Genomic DNA, 24,620 nt, shown 5'->3' with positions numbered 1-24,620 from the left:
AAGCCACAGTACACAATAGCAGTATAGATCGCAAGTCCCTTGAAAGTCTATGATCCGATAGATTAGGTTAGTATTTCTAATTCCCAAGGAGTTATGAAATGGTCAAAGAGACCGAAAAGTTTGACCGAAAAAGGAGAGTTCGGTCCACATGCTTTGCCCATTTCTGGTCGGTTCCTGAAGGAGACATTGGGTGCCTCTTGGCATTGGCAGGTCAGTATAACGCCCTGACAGGTTTCTGCCATAAGCCCTATGAGATCACCATGGAACCGCAGAGCAGGGCTCCTTACTTGCTTCACGCAGGGCATGCCATTCATTCACACAAGCACACGGTAGAGTTGGTAAAGCACAGCAGAAAACGTGTTCGCTAAGAGAACAAAGAACTAAAGCTCCAAGCATCCTTACCTTGTCCTGAAGGATCCCGGATGGGCCCCCAAGATGAAAGGTTGTTGTTGAATCACGCGAATACACCAGGATTCTTGGCCCCCGGAGGAGAAGAATTCAATCCGGGGCCAGAGACAAGGCTTGATCGCTCAGAGCTTTTGTGTAATAAAGTTTTATTAAAGCATAAAGGAGATAGAGAAAGCTTCTGACATAGGCATCAGAAGGGGGCAAAAAGAGTACCCGCTTGCTAGTGTTAACAATGAAGTTATATACTCCAAAGACTGTCTGGAGGTTGTAAAGACCTCACCAGACCTATTCCCATAATTTACATTTTAAGATAACAGAATTAGCCAGAAGGTTTAATCCAAAGACTGTCCCTAGGCAGGATACATTATTGTTATATAATCCTAAGGAATGTGGAGAAAGAAAAAAAGTTTGTCCTTTCTTCCTCGTTGAGAATTCCAGAACCCTCTCTCCTTGGGGACCCCTAGACTCCCTATCAACCTGCCTAGGAAATGACTCTCTCAAGAGTACTATTTTTTTTTAATACTTCATACTTTAAAAAACTTAAAAAAAGACCTGCTACAAAAACTGTCAAAATGTTACCATAAATGCTGGACATATGATGGTTGATTACAATGATCACTTTACTTTGTAGTGAATTTGAACTTCTTTGTATCTATACCTTTAACATAGGAATTTTAACCAAAAGTCTCTTGAAATAAGATGCCTAAAGAATAGTTTTAAATTAGTTTGTTTAATTGAAAATTACCAAAATTCTATATTAACCACAGTTCCCCAGAGAAACAGAACCAGTAGGATGTGTGTGTGTGTGTGTGTGTGTGTGTGTGTGTGTGTGTGAAGAGAGAGAGAGAGAAAGATTTTAAGAAATTGGTTCATGTGAATGTGGGGTGTAGCAAATCTGAAATTAGCAGGAAGGCTAGAAGCTTATAGACCCAAGCAAAAGTTAATGTTGCAATCTTCAGTCCAAAAGCTGAAGTCCAAAAATTCTGAAAGCAGAATTTTTTCTTAGGGATCTCAAACTTTTTCCTTTAAGTCCCTTAACTAACTGGATGTGACCCACCCACATTATGGAAGGCAATCCGTGTTACTCAGAGTCCATTTATTTAAATGTTATTCACGTCTCAAAGGGGCTTCCCTGATAGCTCAGTTGGTAAAGAATCCACCTGTAATGCAGGAGACCCCAGTTTGATTCCTGGGTCAGGAAGATCCACTGGAGAAGGGATAGGCTACCCACGCCAGTATTCTTGGGCTTCCCTGGCGGCTCAGCTGGTAAAGAATCTGCCTGCAATGCGGGAGACCTGAGTTTGATCCCTGGACTGGGAAGATCCCCTGGAGAAGGGAAAGGCTACCCACTCCAGTATTCTGGCCTGGAAAATTCCATGGACTACAGTCCATGGGATCACAAAGAGTCAGACAGGACTGAGCAACTTTCACTTTCACTCTCACATCTCAAAAATGAATACTTGCACAGCAACATCTAGATTAGTATTTGACCAAACTCTTGGGCACCATACCTAGCCAAGTTGGTACATAAAAATGAACCATCACAGCTTCATATTTAATAACATTTTAAATGACTGCCAGTAAGAATCAGTTTCAGTTGCTGAAGGAAAAAAACTTGTTTCAGTTGCTGAATAAATATTTGGCATTTTTTAGGTGCCCTTTAAGATGTTTGGCATTCAAGAACAAGTCAAATTTAAATAATTCTATTTTTCTAAAAATACACTAGATAAGGAAATGATGAAGTAAGACCAGGCATAAAATATAAAAAATAATAAATGGTAAAAATCTGATGCCATCCAAATAGAATAACTGATGTTTTCTCTTTTTCTTTGGTTGTGTATGGAGAATTGGGACTTCTAGACTGGCAGTGGGAAGAGCTTGGCAGATGGCCCTCTGGCCCCAGTTTAGTGTGCCAGAGGCTCTACTCTGGATGCATGCAGCCAGTAAGATAAGGCTCCTTCTCTCCCCAGTTCCCAATCTATGGTTGTGGTTTCAGCCTAGGAGTGGCAGGCTTCTGTCAGCTCGCATCACCCCAGCTCATTTTGCCAAAGCTCTGTTCCAAGAAAATATGGCCAAAAATCCTGGGCTTCCCTTCCCACATCAAGGCCCCATTTATAGGGTAGAAAGTCTGTCACAGGAATGGCAGACTAAAAATTTCCCCAACTCAGTTCCCTTTTAGTGGGGAGGATCCATACTCAAACGGTCTAGTCAAGATGATCAGAGATTACCATCCTTGCCTAAGACTCATTCATAGAGAAAAGATATAATTCCAGAGAAGTGGCCACCACCCATGGTCCCAGCTCCAGTAAAGGGGCTCTGGAGAGAAATAGGCCATAAGAATAGGGAGTTCTGAAGCTCTCCCTAAAGGGACTAAATTAGTTTGGAACAGAGCTTGGGGAAGTTCAGTATAATGGCACTCTCAAAAATGATGGTAATTTTGATAGTTACCAATTCAGAGGGGTGAAATTGTAGAACAGCTAAAGTTTAACAGAGAAAATCAGGGAAACAGACAGCTTAGAAAAAGCCTGGAGTCAGAATAAGCCTCAAAACAGCAAAATCCTGCTCCTGGAAAGGATTCAACTATAACTGGATCACACTCAAGGTTATGCTCAAAATTCTTCAAGCTAGACTTTAGCAATATGTGAACCAAGAACTTCCAGATGTACAAGCTGGGTTTAGAGAAGGCAGAGGAACCAGGAATCAAATTGCCAACGTTTGTTGGATCATAGAGAAAGCAAGGGAATTCCAGAAAAACATCTACTTTTGCTTCAACGACTGTATTAAAAGCTTTGACTGTGTGGGTCACAACAAACTGGAAAATTCTTAGAAAAGAGATAGGGATATCATGGGACAAGATGCCACGATCTTAGTTTTTTAATGTTGAGTTTTAAGCCAGCTTTTTCACTCTCCTCTTTTATTCTCATCAAGAGGCCTTTAGTTCCTCTTCCTTTCTGCCATTAAAGTGGTATTACTTGCATATCTGAGGTTGCTGATATTTCTCCTGGCAATCTTGATTTCAGCTTGTGATTCATCCAGCCCAGCATTTTGCATGATGTACTCTGTATATAAGTTAAATAAGCAGGGTGACAGTATATAATCTTGACGTACTCCTTTCCCAATTTTGAACCAGTCCATTGTTCCACGTCCAGTTCTAACTATTGCTTCTCGACCTCCATACAGGTTTCTCAGGAGACAAGTAAGGTGGTCTCATATACCTATCTCTTGAAGAATTTTCCACAGTTTGTTGTGATCCACACAGTCAAAGGCTTTAGCATTGTCAATGAAGCATACTACTACTACTAAGTCACTTCAGTTGTGTCCGACTCTGTGCGACCCCATAAATGGCAGCCCACCAGGCTCCCCCGTCCCTGGGGTTCTCCAGGCAAGAACACTGGAGTGCGTTGCTATTTCCTTCTCTGCAATGAAGCATAAGTAGACATTTTTCTGAAATTCTCTTGCTTTCTCTATGATCCAAAGAATGTTGTCAATTTGATTCCTGGTTCCTCTGCCTTTTCTAAATCCAGCTTGTACATCTGGAAGTTCTTGGTTCACATACTGTTGAAGCCTAGCTTGAAAGGCTGTGAGCATTACCTTGCTAGCGTGTGAAATGAGCGCAATTGTATGGTAGTATGAATATTCTTTGGCATTGCCTTTCTTTGGGATTGGAATGAAAACTGACCTTTTCTAGTCCTGTGGCCACAGCTGAGTTTTCCAAATTTGCTGTCATATTGAGTGCAGCACTGTAAAAGTATCATCTTTTAGGATTTGAAATAGCTGGAATTCCATCACTTCCACTAGCTTTGTTCGTAGTAATGCTTCCTAAGGCCCACTTGACTTCATACTCCAGGATTTTCTGTAATAACTGCTTAATTGTTTGAATTTTTGTTCCACCAATCCATGTGACTAGGAATAGTGGTACATTAAGATGTATTTCCACATTGTTTTATTGCCCAAGCAATGGGGGGTGGGATCTAGTGTATCAGTGAGTGGAGGGGCTGGGCTTGGTTTGCAAGCTGAAGAGTTCACCCATTTTAACCAGCAGAAAAGCAAAGCTTATGGAACCAGATAAACATACATTGTGAGACCCCTAGGGGGTGCAGTGGTAAAAAATCCTGCATCCAGGGGATGCAGGTTTGATCCATGGGTTGGGAAGATCTCCTAGAGTAGAAAATGGCAACCCACTCCAGTATTCTTGCCTGGGAAATCCCATGGACAGAGGAGCCTGGCAGGCTACAGTCCATGGGGTTGCAGAGAGTCGGATGCTGAGTGACTGAGCATGCAAACTTAGGTTGCAGGGTGGTGGGACCCTGTAGAAGTCCTCTTCCCACTGCTCTTTATTTTCAGTGCAAAGTAGCAAGGCTGAACGTGATGACAGGGAAGGAGGTGTCAGAGATGTGAGGGGAGAGAGAGGGGTGTGAAACAGTCATCTAAGAGAACAGGAGACTGAATTAGACCAAGGAAAATGTAACAGAATGCTTAAGCAGCATCTGGGACCATCTAAGATTCACAGTCGGGAGTGTAATGTGGAAACATCATGCTCAGCTGTGAGGGTGCAGACATGGAGTGAACAGAAGGCTGAATTTAACCAGGTTTAGAACTCACCCAGTTGAGCTCAATGAATCAAGAGAGGAGCACAGAACTGGGGAGTGTACACGAAGCAACCATTACAATAATTGATATTAGCATACAGTAAAGGTGTGATAAGGAGCAAGCAGAACATGGCATCCTCCAGCAGGATTACCCTTGTTGTTGTTGTCATCACTGTCATTTACTTGGAAATGCTGGGGGCGGTGGGGGATGGCTTCAAGCCATAGGTACGTGTTTCCTCAACATAAGTATAAAAAACTGTTTCCAACTGAAAGCTTAAAATTAAAACTCATCTCAACCACAACCAAAAAAATGTTTTTCCTGAGGCTTGATGCCTCTTAAGACTCCTGGGAAAATGGTTAAAATTTTGTATTCCTGGGGTTTCCAACCGGGTGGCTGCAGGAGGGCTGGGAGGTGATGAGCTCAATTTTTACCCCCCGGCCAGGCGAGCCCAGCCACAGCCTCAGTGGATAGAGAGCACTAGTCTGCTCTGTCTCCTGACGAGGGGCGCTGAACGGATCAGTTGCGTCAAGAAGACAGATGAGAAGAGGAAAACAAAAAAAATGTGTGTGTATTTGTTTGATTAATTGCGGTTCAGTTTGCAGTGTTCTCAACTGACAGAAGTTGGAATTTGACTCTGCTGTCTCAGACATGCATGTGCGCACGTGTGCACACACACACGCCCACACATATGCACAGGCGCGCGCCTTTCCAGCAGAGCCCAAGTGAATGAGGGGTATTTGCACTGAGCAGCCTAGCAGGATAGCTTACAAAGTGACGATTCAGGATGTGCGGGACTCCCACACCAAAAGGAAGCTCAGCAGAAGCCCCTCCCAACCTGGGCCTGGCCTCAGGAGCTCCACCCGCCTGCACACTCTGAACTGAGCCCTCTCTGCCTCTCGCCAGGCCCTCGACGGCTTCCTCGTGGCGGTCACGGAAGACGGCTATGTTTTCTATGTCTCTCCCACGGTCCAGGACTACCTGGGGTTCCATCAGGTGAGTGGTTATCTTTCAGTTGAGTAGTTAGGGGCGAGGTGGGGCCACGTTACGCTAATGTCTGTGGGGTAACTGTAGGAACCTAGGTTTCAATCCCGCACATACATACTGCATGTCCCCACCTGAGCCTTCCCAAAACACTGGCTTCCTCAACCTGGAGGAAGGTGACCACACTCTGGGGAAAGGAGAATGACCAGGCATTTTGAAGTCTGTTGGATAGAAGGTGTGGTCACCTGAGTATCTCCTAAGGACCCTTCCACTTCTCCAGTCAGGGGGCTCCAGACCTTAAAACTGTCTCAGGTTCGGAAACTGAGCAAAGGATGATCACTTCTCATGGAGGTGATGGCCCTCAGCCTCCTGGGCCTCCTTCCTCACTTCCTTTTATACATGTTAAGCAGCATCGCTGTTGGCTGCCCGTCACTTTTCCCTAAGGACATTGTGCTCTGCAACCATCTCCACAGCCCCAAGGCCCAAGGCACCCCTCTGGCCTTGCTGGTCGTCACTGACTAAAGCCCACTGACTTCTGGTCAATAAGTCCTGCCACCTGGCCTCTGGTTCCTCATGGCTCTGTCGTCCCGGTGGATGCTAATGAGCCCAGCCCGGTGCCTTCCTCTCTGCCATCTGTTCTGACCACACAGCACAGTCACCAAGCTTCTCAGGGGTGCTGGGCCCTCCACTAATGCACCTCCGTGGCCTTGGGGAGCACTGGCCCTGGCCTCCCACAGCATGTCACCTCTGGACCTGTTCCCCTCAGCCTTTTTTGTCCCTTCCTCTGCCTTCTGCCTGGAGAAGGAAATAGCAACCCACTCCAGTATTCTCGCCTGGAAAATCCCATGGACAGAGGAGCCTGGTTAGCCACAGTCCATAGGGTCACAAAGAGTCAGACATGACTGAGCATGCACTGCCCTCTGCCACCTCACTGGCTATTGGCTTTTTCCAGCTTCTAAGAGCCCGCCTACCCCCAACAATAAGTTCATCCCATTTCTTGGGGTCCTTGCCAGGGTGTGAAATTCTGTGTTCTGAGAATTCTGATCTGACCACTGGGAGAAAGGCGGTAAGCCTATGGAGCGGCTCCAAGGAAGTGTCTCAAGGCCAAAGGCCAGCCCTGGAGGCCCAGCTGCCCCTTGGAGGAGCCCTGTCTCCCAGGACACATTTGCCTCAGAGCCACTGCCCCATGGACTTCAGTGAACAGGGGCCTGAGGGCCAGTGGGAGCCCTGAGGGTTGTCTCCACAACCCCACTGAAGGAAGACATTCCATTCCTCACAGACCCGTTCTGCAGCCTGAAAACCCACCTGGCTAATGCCTTACTCACCAGGCGCAAGTGAGGGGCTTGATAAATGCCATGGCAACAAACGGTTTTCTGAAAACCAGGCAGCAAAAGGACTCAGGACCCCACTCTTCACCGCAGCACATTCCCACACAGGGCGCAGCCTGCCCACTAGCGGATCTGGGACCACCCACCCCCTACTTGTGATGAAAAGACACGAGAATTTTTAGTCTTTTCACTTTTCCTTTTGAAAAAGTGTCAATCAGTTCCAGTCTGTGGCGGCTGCTTCTCAGCTGAAACTCTGAGGAGTTTTATTCGGCAAAACAGAACTGAGACCCTGAGCTCAGCACACCGACACCATCCACGTGCAACTTCCCGACGCACGTGTCCTCACTGAGGACAAGCATGATTGGGGAAGGTAGAGGAACAGGGACTCTATAAAATAAAGGGCTTCCAAAGGAAAGAAAAAAACCAAACCTGAGTAAAGCCCTTGATCTCAGAGAAACCCCTCGCTTGGTGCAGGGAACGTTGAGGGTGGAGCGGGGCCTTGCTGAGAGGCCTTCCTCCTCAGAGCCTGCAGGAGCAGAGGGCAGATGGCAGGACGAGTGAGAGCCGCAGGTAGGCAGGAGGGCAGTCAGGAGGGGGGGGCGGGGGGGGGAGGAGTGGCCCCTGCCTCTGTGCACAGCCCCCCAACACCAGTGCTGGGTTTTCTAGAGGAAGGAGCACAAGCGTTTGTGGGGGCTGTGCTTTCCTGGGGCCCATTCACTCCTCCAGGCTCTGTTCTGTTCTGCCCTGAAGTCTCTGAAGCCTCCCTTGGTCTCAGCCCCAGGCTGCCATCGGTCAAGATCTCATAAACCTCTGTCTCCATTAACCCCCCTCAGGCCGTCCTTGTAACCTGGGGTCTTCCCCCACCTGAGTTTCCCCTCTGCCAGCCTGGAGGCCGTTTGGCCAGGCCCTTCCTTGTCTCTGTCCTTTCAGAGATTAGACTAGATCTTTGTAATATTTGTCACCATAACCACATACTGGGTGGAGATGCTCCTGCAAAGCTGTTTTCACAGAGTTTCGTGGCAGACAGCAGTTACATACAAGCAGCTGCTGGCAATCATGCTGTGTAGGCAGTGGGAGTGCAGGAGGAGAAGGAAAAAGTGTGTAATTTATTTCAGATAGAAGTTGGCGGTGGCAAAGAGACAGACACAACTTAGCAACTGAACGGCAACAACAAAGGGTACAGAGACGCACTAAATTTTAATCAAACCTATTTTATTTTCAAGGACTACATAAGACTTCCCAAGGCAAACTGGCTTGGAGACGAACATTCTCTTTATGTGTAAAATACTTCCAAAATCTGTATGGAGACAGGATACTTTAATTCTGTTTCATGTTCAAGTCACCATACCAGTTCAGTTCAGTCACTCAGTCATATCTGACTCTTTGCAACCCCATGGACTGCAGCAAGCCAGGCTTTCCTGTCCATCACCAACAGCCAGAGCTTGTTCAAACTCGTGTCCATCGAGTAGGTGATGCCATCCAACCATTTCATCCTCTGTCATCCCCTTCTCTTCCTGCCTTCAATCTTGCCTAGCATCAGGGTCTTTTCCAATGAGTCAGTTCTTCACATCAGGTGGCCAAAGTATTGGAGTTTCAGCTTCAGCATCAGTCCTTCCAATCAATATTCAGGACTGATTTCCTTTAGGATTGACTGGTTGGATCTCCTTGCAGTCCAAGGGACTCTCAAGAGTCTTCTCCAACACCACAGATCAAAAACATCAATTCTTCTGCGCTCAGCTTTCTTTATAGTCCAACTCTCACATCCATACATGACTACTGGAAAAACCATAGCCTTGACTAGATGGACCTTTGTTGGTAAAGTAATGTCTCTGCTTCTTAATATGCTGTCTAGGTTGGTCATAACTTTTCTTCTACAGAGTAAGCGTCTTTTAATTTCATGGCTGCAGTCACCATCTGCAGTGATTTTGGAGCCCCCCAAAATAAAGTCTTTCACTGTTTTCATTATTTCCCCATCTATTTGCCATGAAGTGATGGGACTGGATGCCATGATCTTAGTTTTTTAATGTTGAGCGAACTTTTTCACTCTCTTCTTTCACTTTCATCAAGAGGCTCTTCAGTTCTTTTTCACTTTCTGCCATAAGGTGGTGTCATCTACATATCTGAGGTTATTAATATTTCTCCTGGCAATTTTGATTTCAGCTTGTACTTCATCCAGTCCAGCATTTTTCATGAGGTACTCTGCATATAAATTAAATAAGCAGGGTGACAATATATAGTCTTGATGTACTCCTTTCCTGATTTGGAACCAGTCTGTTGTTCCATGTCTGGTTCTAACTGTTGCTTCTTGACCATTTTGAGATTAGATTGGCATTTATATCCTCTCATCTCCTCTTGATGAAAATGGAAGTGGAGAGTGAAAAAGTTGGCTTAAAGCTCAACATTCAGAAAACGAAGATCACGGCATCCGGTCCCATCACTTCATGGGAAACAGATGGGGAAACAGTGGAAACAGTGTCAGACTTTATTTTTTTGGGCTGCAAAATCACTGCAGATGGTGACTGCAGCCATGAAATTAAAAGACTCTTACTCCTTGGAAGGAAAGTTATGACCAACCTAGATAGCATATTCAAAAGCAGAGACATTACTTTGCCAACAAAGGTTCGTCTAGTCAAGGCTATGGTTTTTCCTGTGGTCATGTATGGATGTGAGAGTTGGACCGTGAAGAAGGCTGAGCGCCGAAGAATTGATGCTTTTGAACTGTGGTGTTGGAGAAGACTCTTGAGAGTCCCTTGGACTGCAAGGAGATCCAACCAGTCCATTCTGAAGGAGATCAGCCCTGGGATTTCTCTGGAGGGAATGATGCTAAAGCTGAAACTCCAGTACTTTGGCCACCTCACGCGAAGAGTTGACTCATTGGAAAAGACTCTGATGCTGGGAGGGATTTGGGGCAAGAGGAGAAGGGGACGACAGAGAATGAGATGGCTGGATGGCATCACTGACTCGATGGATGTGAGTCTGAGTGAACTCCAGGAGTTGGTGATGGACAGGGAGGCCTGGCGTGCTGTGATTCATGGGGTCGCAAAGAGTCAGACACGACTGAGCGACTGATCTGATCTGATCTGATCTCCTTTAATAAGTGATGGAACAAACTTGGATCTCCCTGGAAATGAAATTTTTGTTCAAATTCAGTTGGATTTGGTCATCCAGAAGAGCTGGCTTCCAGGAAAGCTCAGCGTTCTACTTCAGCAGAGCTTCAGGCCAGCTCTCAGTGCTGTTTCAGTGGCTTCTGCAGGTGCTCCACCTCAGGCATCCCCCTGCTGCTGGTTTGTGACTCATCTCCTTGCCAATCACTCCTTCCCACTGACCCCAGGAAGTGCCACCCTTCCAAGACACAATACAAGGTTGTCCTCCAACACCATGGGTGATGTTTTCTGGATCTGGGGACAGCAGCAGTCTAGGAAGATTCTGATCTTCAAGATCAGAAGAGGGACGAGGGTTAGGGTGAGGGAGCACATGGCCAGCCACCAGCTCAAGAAGGGGCATGGGCAGGTGAGGCAAGGAGGCCTAGGAGGATGTCAGAGGGGCTGGCATGGCTCAGGGACATGGAAAGCGAATAGGTCACTCCTAGTCTCAGGAAGGCAGGAAGCAGCCCCAGGAGGGTGACGGGGATTCTTGGTCTTTGCAGTCAGACGTCATCTATCAGAGCGTGTTTGAGCTGATCCACAAGGAAGACAGAGCCACGTTCCAGAGCCAGTTCCTCTGGCCTCCAGACACCACTCCCATCAGCAGAGCAGAGCAGCAGGACACCCACTGTAAGTTACCACAGCTCAGGAGAAGGGCTAAAACCTGAAACCAACCCTGTCTGTGTTTTAGTAGTCCCTGATGAAGAAATAGGACCAGGAGTTTAGACTTTCTCAGCTTACAGTACTGATCACGTACCCACTAAGCCTCAGGTACATGAGGGATGGAGTGGGGGATAGGGCCAGGATCTTCATGGGAATCAGGTAGAGTGCTGGCACAGGACTCGGCATCCTCTACACCTTCTCACACCTGTGGCCTCATCTAATCCTCCGAGTGACTAGAAAACATGCACGGGGCATGACCTTCTGTTGTCTTTACACCAGAAGGATGCAGGAAGGGATATCCTGCTGTTTGGTTCCCCTGTGTATCCCCAAGGCCTAGAACAGTGCCTGAGACAGTAGCACTCAGTAAGGGTTAGTCCCTTAAACAAATGAATGTATGGATGAGACTGAGGTCTGCCCAGATGGATCCGACTGTGAGTGCCAAGACTCATGCTGAAGTGAACATTCTGCTGCCCAGGGAGGTGCATCCCTGAACAATGATTGAGCTGGTGGGGGGGCTCATATCTGTGCCTGGCCACATGTCATACTGCTGACTGACGGGATACCACAGGGAAAAGGCAACACTGTTGTTCACAAGTCAATGCCATTTTGTAAATCCAGATACAGGTCCACTCTCCAAGGATTTAGAGCACATTTAATGCATTCACCCAGCACTCAAGACTCTTCTGTTTTGTTGTGAAGTGTGGCCAGAAAAGAATGAAATATTCAAAAGACAGATGTTTCACTCGGGAAAAGAATGAAGTCATGCGCCAGTGTTTGCACAGTAATAATGATTTCCTTTTTGCAGTAGACAGCCTAAAATACTAAAGAGGAATGAACTTACAAGTATGGTTGTACAACCTTGCGACATGCAGCTTTGTTTCAGTTCGGCTTTGGCTGCTCTGATCCCAGTCCTGCTCTTGTTGAAGCCGCCTCCACCGAAGACAGTCCACACAGACTCCATCTCCAGAACAGAAAGTCAGCTTAAGTCAAGGGACTAAAGTCACTTGATGAAATACATCTTTTTTTTTTTTTTTCTCTCCCATCAGATTATCAGCTCCTTGAAGGGAGGAATCTTGTCGTCAGCACTGAGCTTCATGCCTCTGTGTGGGCTCCTTCTGTGCCTCTACTTCTGTCCATTCTGACTGGCAAGGGTCGCAAGGACAAGGAGCAAAGATCTGAAGTGCAGACTTGTATATAGTTCCTGATACCGCCAAGCTTAAACTATGCCCTCAACAATGAGTACTCTGAAAGTTTGCATATAACTTCAGACTTTAAATTTTCTTTTAATCCTTTACATACTTGCAGCAGAAACTGCTACTTACATACTTGTAGCAGAAACCATACAGTGGTCTCAGTTCAGTCGCTCAGTCATGTCTGACTCTGTAACCCCATGGACTGCAGCATGCCAGGCTTCCCTGTCCAGCATTCTACCCATGTCTATAAATATATGCGTGGCAATATTCTTCAAAATAAAGATACAGGACTTCGCTGGTGGTCCAGTGATTAAGAATCTGACTGGCAGTGCGGGGGACACAAATTCGATCCCTGGTCTGAAAGATCCCATATGCCCAGAGGCAACTGAGCCCATGCACCCTAGAGCCTGTGCCCCCCAACAAGGGAGGAGCCCCTGCTCACCACAACTAGAGAAAGCCCATGTGCAGCAAGAGATCCAAGTCATCCAAAATTAAATTTAAAAACAAAATACGATAGTACTTTAATAAACTGAAACTGAAAGTCGCTCAGTTGTGTCTGACTCTGTGACCCCATGGACTATACAGTCTATGGAATTCTCCAGGCCAGAATACTGGAGTGGGTAGCTGTTCCCTTCTCCAGGGGATCTTCCTAACCCAGGGATCGAACCTAGGTCTCCTGCAGTGCAGGCAGATTTTTTGTCAGCTGAGCCACCAGGGAAGCCCTTAGTTTAATAACAGTATTATATATATGCCAGATAAATGCCTAAAGACCGCACTCCTAAACCAAATTCAAGTGGATGTATGCTTTATACATGTGTGTATATTAGGGGCATACCATGTACTAGGGCTTCCCAGGTGGCTCAGTGGTAAACAATCCACCTGCCAATGCAGGAGACGTGGGTTCGATCCCTGGGTCAGGAAGATCTTCTGGAGATAAAAGTAGCAACCCACTCCAGTATTCTTGCCTGGGAAATCCCATGGACAGAGGAGCCTGGTGGGCTACAGTCGCAAAAAGAGTTGGACACGCCTTAGCGACTAAAACACCACCATGTGCTAGGCACTGGACTAGGGGCTTTATCAAATGAGATTAAGAAAGAACAGTAGTAAAATTTATCAGATCACACTCTGATTAAGCCTTTCCTTTCATTCTTCCCATTGAACGTTTAAGTTGCTAGAATATTGCTAAACTATTCTTACTCTTCTGCAGAATTTAAGTCTAGATAAATCAATTTTCATGTGACATAGGGAAAACTAGTATTACCAGTGTAAATATAATCTGACTTGTCAGGTTAAGAATTACAGAAAAATAGAACAGACTTGGAGTTTTCATCTTTGACTTCCTAATGAAGCATAGATGGTTCTTAGATGGATTTTTAACCCCAAGAGTATCCTCTTATTACCCTTTGAGAAGACTTGCTTGAAAACTCCTGGGATAGGAAAGAGATGAGGCTGAACTAGCCCCCACCAAAAAAGTTGAAAAGCAGAAAGTGCTTTTTCCTAGTAGATTACACGATCATGTCACTTTTCTGTGCACAGCATTTTCTTCTCCTTACAAGTGGCAGTAACTGACATTCACTGCAGAAAATAAGAATGAGAAAAATGTTCATTTCTACTCCATTTGGTTCATCCTTTCATTCAACTAATGTGTTCTGAGTGCCCATTATGTGCCAGGCTATGTTCCAGGTATTAGGCATAAAGCAGTGAGCAAAAGAGACAAAGTTCCTCTTCCAGTGGAGCCTAAATTTAATGAATAGCTATGTACCATTTCTGGTGGGATATAGTATCAAGAAGAAACTAAAATTAAGTAAGGAGAGACCAAAGTTATCAGGTGGGCATGCTGCCATTTAAAGAGGCATGGATAAATGGGAGTGAGCAGTGGAGGTGAAACAGCAGCGGAGGTGCAATGGCCCTGAGGCAGAAGTGCACTCAGCATAGCTGAGCAATGGCAAGGAGGCCACAGAGAGAGCGAAGGGGAGAACAGGAGATGGAGGAGCAGACAGACCATGCAGGCCACTCTAGACCTTGAGGTAAGAAGTCAGCGCAGAGTTCTGAGCAGAGAAGTGACGTGATCTGACCTATTGTGCTGAGTAGAGGACAGACCATAGTGGGCAAGAGTGGAAGCAGGGACACCAGTTAGAAGGCTGAGGCAAAGTTAAAACAGGGAAAAAATGATGAGCATAGCAGCCAGCTTACGTAGAGGTTACAACATGCCAGGCATTATTCCAAGTGCTTTATATACATAAATGTGTTTAATTCTCATTACAACCTTGTTAAGTCAGATAAGAAAACTAAGGCCCACAGAGAGGTTAAATAACTCTCCCAGGGTCACACAACAGGTGAAGCTTCAGTCTTCATGCTCTTGACCACCAAGGTTTTTCCCCAGCTGATAAGGGGGAGATGTATCCCCAGACGATGACTGCCCGGCACAGTAAAAGTGGAAGTGGTGAGAAATAGTTGTTTCCAAGGTATATTTCAACAGTAGAGCCAATAAGGTTGCTGGATATATATGTTATGTGCTTCCTTGGAGGTTCAGACGGTAAAGAATCTGCCTGCAATGCAGGAGCCCCCGGTTTGATCCCTAGGTCGGGAAGATCCCGTGGAGAAGGAAATGACAACCCACTCCAGTATTCTTGCCTGGAGAATTCTATGAGCAGAGGAGCCTGGCGGGCTACAGTCCATGGGATTACAAAGAGTCGGGCACAACTGAGTGACTAATACTTAGGTGCATCATCCCATTTTTATCTTGATTCTCGTGACAACGTAAGGCAGGTAAGCCTGCAGGAGCGCGAGGATCATCTGATGAGAGAAAGCCAGCCTGAGTGGCTGATCAAGGTCAGTCTACTGGGGAAGAGGAAGCTTCACTTGGCCACAGGGCTTGTGACTCCCCATTGTCTCCACCCACCAGCTTCTTCCAAGACTACAGATGTCTCAGCTCTGTGATAGTGACTTTTCTGATGAAGACTCTTCATTTGTCTCTGTCTTCCCAGCTCTACCTAGGAAAAAGTTTTGTCCACTCGGTGGCACCTCCAGTGACAGCCTGCAGCATCTGTCCTTGGAGGAACCCTCTTACCTTGAGAGAAACTTTGTCTGTCGGTTCCGCTGCCTGCTGGACAATTCTGGGTTTCTGGTAATCACACTGTACTTAAAGTGTCAGGAACTTCTTAAACGGATGCATGGCTCTGTTTGGATGGAAGGGTTGGGCCAGGCTTCCTCACCATCCCAGGAAGGCCTTCTGGCCTTCAGCTCACTATGATTTCAGAGGGTCAGACTGTTTAAGATATAGTTGTCTTTTGAAACTTCCTCTGCCTAGTTAAGACTTGGGATATATTTGCTTGAGATTTACACTTGTTACCTCTGGTAGGGCTTCCCAGGTGGCACTAGTGGTAAAGAACCCACCTGCCAATGCAAGAGACGGAGGTTTGATCCCTGGGTCGGGAAGATCCCCTGGAGGAGGGAACAGCAATCCACTCCAGCATTCTTGCCTGGAGAATCCCACAGACAGAGGAGTCTAGCAGGCTACAGTCCATAGGGTCGCAGAGTTGGGCACGACTGAAGTGACTTAGCACACACGCACGTTACCTCTAATACAGCCCAAAGTGGGGAATCCCAGGTAAACTCAGGATATTAACATCCACCTTCTTCACCATCACCAAAATATGCTATAAGCTAACAACGCCTACCAACTCCTGGAACTGAATATCCTCTCACAGCTCAATTAACTATATACTCTGCAGCTCTGTTCTTTTTTTTTTAAAGAGACTGCATGAGTCAGGGCACTGAGGGAGGACAGAGAAGCCATGAAAAATGATCAGGGCCTGATAAGCAGAACAGAAGAATGAGGAGGCTCCAAAACTGAGCATGCCTGTGCTCTGTGGAAAGGGGAGGAAGGAGGAAGCGATCCTGCCTGTTCAACCCCAAGGATACTGGACACTCTGAGTTCCAGAGGGGGAATTTATGTCCACTGTTTTAGCTACTTAACATTCTCTTCTCCCTGCTCATTCATTATGTTTGGGGGGGTGGGGGTCTTCTTTTTCTAGGAGTTGAATTTCCATGGCCGTCTTAAATTCCTCCCTGGGAAGAACAATAGCTCAGAAGATGGCATCCCCATATCTCCTCAACTCACCCTGTTTGCTGTGGCAACACCTCGCCAGCCATTCACCATCCTGGAGCTCCAAAACAAAGATGTATTTTTCCAAACAAAACACAAATTGGACTTCACACCTATAGCCTGTGATTCCAGGTACATCCCTGTGACCAGAAATCGTGACTCATAGAGACCTGAGAGTGCTTCGACTAGCTATGGCCAAAATCCTAGGTCTAGAACCAAAGAAAAGGCAAGAACAATTGTCCAGTCCTGTCCAAATGGGTTCTGCAAAGTGAGTCGGTAGGAAATATGGTGTTTGTAGGGGCAATGCAGCAGATTTTCCACACAGGAATATGGCGTTTGCGTCAGAGTGATGCACACAGCAAATCCTGGGCAATCCCTCAGAGACTTCCAGAAACAGATCATAGTGAAACTCCTAGAGGTCCCACCATGAAATCTAATTAACTAGGTTTGACGCAAATGTTCCCAGATTTATTTGACTGTTGATCTTTCTTGGGTAAACATCAGTCAACAGGCTTCAGTACCAATGCCTCTTAGAACAAGTTCTAGAAAGCACTGGTTTAAGAACAGGTGACCCAATATATCCTTGGTACCATGACTTGCAAATTTTAGGGGAGTCACAGAGCCCTCGGATGAAAGTTGTGGAACTTGACAAAAAGTCCGCTGATTCTCCTATATGAATAATTTTAGATCCAGCGAGGTAAACAAACATAGGCTTAAAACAGTTTTGGAATACCTGTGTGGCACAAGGCTCTAAGAGGGCACCACAACCTTTTCAGTGTGGAAGCTGCTTATAGGTCCTGCCCCATCCCTGCTGTGGGAGAGCTGCCCCGTCTGAACCCAGAGTGTCCTTGGCATTGAGTCCAGGGTGAGATCCTCTGGGCGAACACAGGTCTTGCTTCAGAGGACCGGGTAGGGCAGTGAATGTTCCTTTCCACTTCGAGACCGGGAGGTCAGGCTGTGGCGTCTCTTCTGCAGAGGCAAGGTGGTCCTGGGCTACACCGACAGCGAACTCTGCAGACAGGGATCCGGCTACCAGTTCATCCACGCGGCCGACGCCATGTACTGCGCCGAGAATCACGCACGCAGTGAGTTTTGGAGGCACCCCCAGTCCACCCCGGGCCGGGCAAGCTGGAGGTTCCACACGTCTCCGGAGCTCCCGGCCGCCCACTGTCCCTCGCGCGGGGTGGGTTCCCAGGGTCCCGGGGTGGGCAGGGTGTGGCCCGGCTCCACAGCGAGCGTGCCTCTCTCTCTGCAGTGATGCGAACAGGTGAGAGCGGGCTCACGGTGTTCCGGCTGCTCACCAAGCGGGCCGGCTGGCTGTGGGTGCAGTCCAATGCCCACTTGGTGTTCCGCGGCGGCCAACCCGATTGCATCGTCGCGCGACAGCGGGCCCTGACGTAAGTGAGAGGCCCGTAGTAAACGAGGCCCAGATATTAGAGAAAGCAGGACACGAGAGTAAGTTAAGACCTAGATGTAGCGGAGGACTCTGTAGTAAGGAGAGCCGAAAGTGAGGACCCTGCTGGAATTGAGGGCCGTGCGCCCTGTGAGCTGGGCTCTTTCTCCTGCAGTGAGTCCAGCCACCTCTGAGGTGCTCCACATCCTGCAGCTTTTCTCCAGCTGTTGGACTTTGGACAAGAGGCTAGCATGGCCCTCAGTTTCTCCAAGTCTAGAGTAGATAGAGTACTCCACTGGGGGTGGTCGTGGGGGTGAATGCATAGGAACCAGCGGGGGTTGGGATGCAGGCTGGTGGAGTCTGGGAAGCAGAGTCTGGCACGACAACTCGTGCATGGCTTTGGGCGCCTCTCCATTGAGCAGTAAATCCAAGCATGTACACGGACACTTTTCCCCTGAAGGAGCCCCACAGAGGGCCTTCTCTGCGTCTGCTCCCCCAGGTGGGCTTTCTCCACATCTTCCTTGATCACCACTTCTCACCCTCATGTCTCTTCAGGCCAGTACCAAAATGGCTGCTCACACTGAGACCCTGAATACTAGTTCCAAAGAATTCTTGGAATCTATTTGCCCAGAATTCAGTTTCATATAGAATCTGCCATCAACGATACTGAAAGGATGTTACTGTGCTCCATTGCACTGTGCAGAAAGCTACTTGCCTGTCCTCAGAGATGCTGTTCCTTCAACCTGCTTTCTCCACTCCCTGTTTCCCTGCTCCTGTGAATCTGTGATGCGTGGCTTTGCGGGGAGGAGGGGAGTCAAAGGCTCTTCAGTGGGGCAGGCTGAGCACAAGACCAGGACACTTCCTGAGTAACACAGCATCTGCCCCCTCACTTCCAGAAGACCAGGGTTTCACGTTTAATCCTCCATGCCCACCTCTTTGTTGATCCACGACATACTTTGTAATGTGCATACAAATAAGAGTCTAGTTTCATTTTTGTTTTTATGTTGCTAGCATGTCAGGCAATAGAAAGTTCTCTTCCAACTTGTGAATCTACATGGCCGGATCCCATTTGGGTCTGTGACATATTTGTATAAAATGGATGGTCGAGATGCGAAATGTAGGGAATGATGAAAGAGCCCAAATAAGTTATCTGGCCCAGGTCTCATTAGCACTGTATTCTGGATCCGAGATCCAGTAATGCCAAAATATGCCACATATAACAAACTTTTCGGCCCCTGAACATGCAGCCTCACTGAGTAATATTTAGATCATTGGGAAATTCAAGATGTGTCCAACAACTTGGATTCTGAGCCTGATTCCACCCTGGCCTCAGAAAAGCACTTAGTAAATGTGCCTCAATTTGCTGCCTTGCAAAAATAAGAGGGTCTTAGTGCGCATTTTCTATGACTCGTATCAGCTATGTTGTTCTTTGGATTCACTAAGCAAGAAGTTCAGGAACCAGCAGTTCATTTAGTAATGTTTGTTTCACTAAGTGTGTAAGGCTTGTTCTTTGTAGAAAGTGAAAACCATTGCAAAGTGATATAAAAATCAGCTGTCATCCTACTAAGGGAAAATTGTCAGTATGTTGGTACATTTCCTTCTGGTATATTTGGCACATATTTAAATTTCATACTTGAAATTATATCCTATATATAGTTTTATGTCCTGATTTTTCCACATAATAATAAGTTAAAAGCAATTTCTCATATCAGAAGTATCCATAATTATCTTGATAACTACATAATATATGAATACATTATGGCCCTTCATTAAATATTAAAATTTGGAAGAGTTTTTCATTATTATGGAGATACTGTGGTGAAATATCTGTATATAAATATCTGGTTGCTAGTCTGACTTCCTTAGAAGGAGTCTCAGGAGTAGAATTTTTAGGTCAAAGTGTTTAAACATTTCAAAGGCTCTTGATAATATTGTCAAATTGCTTTTCAAAAAGGTTGTACCAAATTATTCTCTGGCCAGGCTTAATGCTACACCAGTTTTAGCAAAGAGTTGTCCTAGAATCAGGTAGACAGAGCAATGAAGAGGCAGGGTGGCAAGAAACAGATCTGGATGGACATATGGAAAATGAAGTACCATTCGGGCTTCCCAGGTGGCACTATTGGTAAAGAACCTGCCTGGGAATGCAGGAGACTTAAGAGACTGCGGGTTCGATCCCTGGGTCAGGAAGATCCCCAGGAGAAGGGCACAGCCACCTACTCCAGTATTTTTGCCTGGAGAATTCTATAGACAGAGGAACATGGTGGGCTACAGTCCATGGGGTCACAAAGAGTTGGACACAAAGTATAGTTAAAGAGGCATTTTAAATCCACAAGGACAGAACAAAGTAGTGAGTTTGTAGGAACAGATTAGCCTTTTGGAGGATGGGGAAAATGAAATCTCTACCTCATACTGTTTACAGTGAGAATTTACTCAGTTTTGATTCTGTTTTTGTTTAAATTTCCTGAAACAGTTTTGCTGCTGGTAATGGTAAAGTTGCTCTTTTTGCATCAACCTTCCCATAAGTAAAACTACAGCAACATCTATAACTGAAACTTCTGGACAAAATGTTAAAAACAATAATAACCATTAACCATAGTCATGGAGAATCAGTGATTGAAAGAAGGGAATGACAGAGTGAGTTTCCTGGGTTACACTGCTTTCAGTCTAGAGAAGACTGCACTTGGGCTGGACAGCTAAAAACTCGAATAGGAAACTTATGGTCTTAATGACACTAAAACCAGACAGCAAAGACAATAGTAATTGTAGCAGTATCAAATGAAGAAATAAAAACTTTCTATTTTTAAAAATTTCTTTCCATTAGAAAGAGAACCAGAAAGGAGGAGCCCTCAAATTCTGTGGATAAACTCAGTTCAAATCTCTGCTGACCCCTGAACCATGCATGTGTAGGTTAGAATTCAAGCTGCCAACTTTAAGGCCAAAAGAACTGAAGAAAGATCTCAGCTGTCAGCCATGACACAGGAAACAGAGTTCGCGTTTTCAGTGTAGCCAAGTTAAGTAAAACAAAAATATCCCTGATCTTTGGAAGAACATAAAATAATCCATATCTACAATATGTTTTCACAATGTCCATATAAAACCCAAAGTTGCTTATCGTTTGGTTAAGAATGAAGTCCAAAATTACTCGATATATGAAGAAACAGGAAAGAAAGTCTCAAAAGTAATAGAGATCAACCCTAAGATGACTCAGATGTTAGATAAGAATTTCATAACAACTTTATGCTTGTGGACACAAAGGAAAACATGCTTATGATGAGTGAAAAAATAAGAATTCTCAGCAGAAGACTAGAAACTGTAAAAAACAGAAAAATTTGAATAGTGTCTATAGTAAAAGTTCAGATGACAGGAGAATTTGTGAACTTGAAGCTAGATTGATAGAATTATCCAATCTGAGTAACAAAAAGAAAAAAATGATTGAAAAAATATATAATCAGTCTCAGAGATCTGTGCAACAATGCCAAATGGTCTAACATATGGTTAAATCAAATCTCTGAAAAGTAACAGAGAGAATGGGCAGAAAAAAATATATATGTATATATAATTTTCATTTGAGTATTTATAATGTGCATATATACATATACTAGAAGAAATAATAATCAGAAACCTCCCCAATTTTGTGAAAGCTTTAACTTTACAGATTCAAGAACTTCAGTGAATTCCAAGCAGTATAAATACAAAGAAAACCACAATAAGGCATATTCTGGTGAGACTGTTGCACACTAAAGATCAAGGGAAAACTTTGAAAGCAACCTAAGATAAGGGGCACATTAAATATGGGGAACAGTGATTTAAATTACTGTGGACTTCTCACCAGAAACAATGGTAATCAGAAGATATTAGAACAATATCTTTAAAGTTGACATTTTTTAAAATGTCAACTCTGAATGTTATGACCAGTAAATATACCCTTTAAGAATGGTAGCTAGTAAAGGTATTTTCCTTTAAAAAAAAAAAAAAAGCTAAGAATTTATTACCAGAAATGCTGAAGGAAAGGTGTCAGACTGAAGGGAAATGGCACCTACCAAAGCCTTGAAGCTGAAAAAGGAATAGAGAGAACAGGAGATAGTAAACATGTGAATAAACATAAAATTATTTCTCTCTTTTTTTCAAAATACATGTGACTGCTTAAAGTCAAAAACATAGCATGAAATTTTTTACATGTGGATATAATATAGATGACAACTTAGCATAAAAGAGGCGTGTTGAGAGCGCATGAACTACATAGTTGCAGGGTGCATATATTTTATGTAAAGTGGCACAAGATTAATTATAAGTAGACATCAACATGTTAAGGGTGTATATTGTAATTCCTAGAGCAACCATGAAACGTATAAGGCAAAAGATACAGCAAAAAATCCAGTGTACTCCAAAAAAATTCATGTGCCTATGCAGAAAAGCCATGAACAAAGAAACAACTTCCCCCCAAAAAAGAGGGTACAAACAGAAAGCAAACAGCAATATAGAAGACCCAAATTAGGCCTGTCAGTAAATCTATTAAATGTTAATGGATAAAACACTGCAATTAAAAGACAAAGATTGTCAGAATGGGCAAAACAGCAGCACTGAACTGTATGTCTTCTACAAGACACACATTTTAAAATAATGACATGAATACATTAGAAATAATCAGATGTAAAAAAAAAGATATGTAATGCAAACAATAAGCACCAGAAAGTCAGAGTGACTGTAATAATATCTGACAAAGTAGAGTTAAAGACAAAGGGCATGAGCAGAGATCTTTAGATAAGTACTAACTTCTCTAAAGATCCCTCCAGCCTGTGCCCACGCCATGCTGGTCAGCTTCTGTGAAAGACACTCTATTTTAGCTGGATCAGTTTTCTTTTGTGGGACTCCAAACCAAATGTGAGATTCCAGGTGGAGTCAGGCTACTGAAGGAAGGCTCTCCTTGCTGAGCGTAGTGTTCCATGACAGTTGGGGCAGCCTTCGAGCAGACATGAACCATGAATCTCTTGGAAAGGGAGAAAAAGGGAAATTTTTCCCTGGTGAGAAAAGTTGTATGTATGCATTTGTGTAATGCTTTATTCTTTTCAAAGTAAACTTGACGTTTAGGGAATTCTACATGGATTTCTAGAATATTCATTCCAGAAATGAGCAGTTTCCTCTGAGACCACATGTATTTCAGAATCCAAAACTATACTCCAAAAAATACAAGAAAGAAGCAAATTCAGTGTTAGGGCTGCTTCCTTGGGTGTAAAAACTGGAACAGAGGATACCCTGCCTCTTGTTCATCTGCTTGGTTTCTTAGCCACTGCTGCCTTCTGGCCAGGGCCCCCTTTCTCATTCGTACACTGATTCCCCAATTTGGTCTTGTGTTTTCTTAACCACAGGGATGTAGAGGGGGAGGATCACCTGCGTAAGCGAGCCCTGCAGGGGCCGTTCACCTTCACCACGGGGGAGGCCATCCTGTATGAGAGTAGCCTCCCCGGCCCCCTGACTGCCCTCCCAGCCAGGAAGAGGACCAGGGCAACGAAGGGCCCCCCCACTGACCAGGGCCCTGTGTGCACAGGCTCTCTCCTTGGAGCTACGAGGCAGCAAGATGAATCTGAGTACTTGTCCTGCCTGGCCCCAACCTCTCAAGGCTCAGCTTTGGAGAGGTGGGGGTCTCATGACAAATGTGAGGACAACCAGGAGAAAGAGGAGGAGAAGGGAGACCGCTCCCTGCTGACCCTCATCGAGCGCCTGCTGGAGAAGGACGTGGAAGAACAGCTCGACCTCTGCTCCACCCTACAGCATCTGGGTGTCACGGACCTTGACCAGAGTCTGTGGGGAAAGAACCTTCTGAGGGCAGACGCAGACACTGCAGGGTCTCAGACCTGCTGCCTGCTGCCTCCCAGCCAGGAAAGGGGCCCCCACAGCCAGGAGGAGGCACTTTCTCATGGCAATGTGGGCTCGCCCCTACCAGCCAGCACAACTGCTCCACAGACCCCAAAGCCCCGGTCTTCTCTGGACGCAGGCCAGCCAGCCATGGCGGTAACTCCACCTCAGAACAGAGGCGCAGCGCCTAGCTACATTCACGCGCACACCCAGCATTGTCTCACCTCCAGCTCCACACTCCAGAGCCCTCCATGGTGGCAGCCTTGGCACAGCCAGGTGGCCCCTCTCGGTCTGGGAATGTTCGAGAAACCAACACCATTTGACCTTGTCTCACTGCCTGAGGCCTCCAGCCCGAGCCAGTCAGCCCAGCTGTTCCAGTCAAACTGCGCACTTTCACTCCCTTTAGGACAAAATGTCCCTGGACACCTGGCTCAACCAGGCCTTGGGAGTCTGGATTTTTGCAAAGAATCCTTTCCCTGGACACCGTCACAGAGTAGTCAGTGCCAGGGGCCCCTGAATGCCTCAGACTCCACATCTTTTGCCAATCCATGTGGCACCCATTCCTTGGACAGCATTTGGGATTCTCGTGTCCAGGGCCAGCCAGTAGTGGTCCCTGTGGAAGTGGGGGCAGAGCAGGGAGCAGGAGAGGCCCAGCCTGACCCCTCAGCTCCTGTGGTCTACCACAGCTGACCCTTGCCTTCAGTGGCGAAGGCCAGCCGGTGGCATTCCTCCCAGATTGTGCACGCGTCAGCCCCTAGTGGCACATGGGCACTTGGTCCACCACAGGATACACCTGGGAGTCAGGAGCAGCCACCCCATTTCCTGGCAGGGAGCCAGCTCTCAGGGCGCCCTGCCTATCCTCCCCAGGCACTTCTGCACAGACCCTTGGCTCCCCAGGGCTCTTACAGGGCAGACCTAGGCCCAGGCACCAGGCAGCATCAGTGGGTGCAAATGGGGCTG

At 46.0% G+C, this 24,620-nt stretch overlaps 1 protein-coding gene across 1 annotated transcript in view; it reads left to right on the top strand.

The window, feature by feature from the left end:
• The window catches only part of LOC133252991 (aryl hydrocarbon receptor-like), a 49,998-nt gene extending 25,648 nt beyond the window's left edge, over positions 1–24,350 (top strand). Inside the window, 7 exon segments of the mRNA XM_061426093.1 lie at positions 5,902–5,991; positions 10,954–11,080; positions 15,294–15,433; positions 16,344–16,546; positions 17,390–17,499; positions 17,670–17,811; positions 23,174–24,350. Of these exon segments, the coding sequence (XP_061282077.1) occupies positions 5,902–5,991; positions 10,954–11,080; positions 15,294–15,433; positions 16,344–16,546; positions 17,390–17,499; positions 17,670–17,811; positions 23,174–24,350 (1,989 nt within the window).
• Positions 24,351–24,620: the final 270 nt, after the last annotated feature.

Source organism: Bos javanicus, chromosome 1 (assembly GCF_032452875.1).
Source record: "Bos javanicus breed banteng chromosome 1, ARS-OSU_banteng_1.0, whole genome shotgun sequence".
In the NCBI taxonomy this organism is placed as follows: Eukaryota; Metazoa; Chordata; class Mammalia; order Artiodactyla; family Bovidae; genus Bos; species Bos javanicus.
The sequence above is the reverse complement of the archived record's forward strand: the minus strand, read 5'-3'. Positions and strand labels throughout refer to the sequence as shown.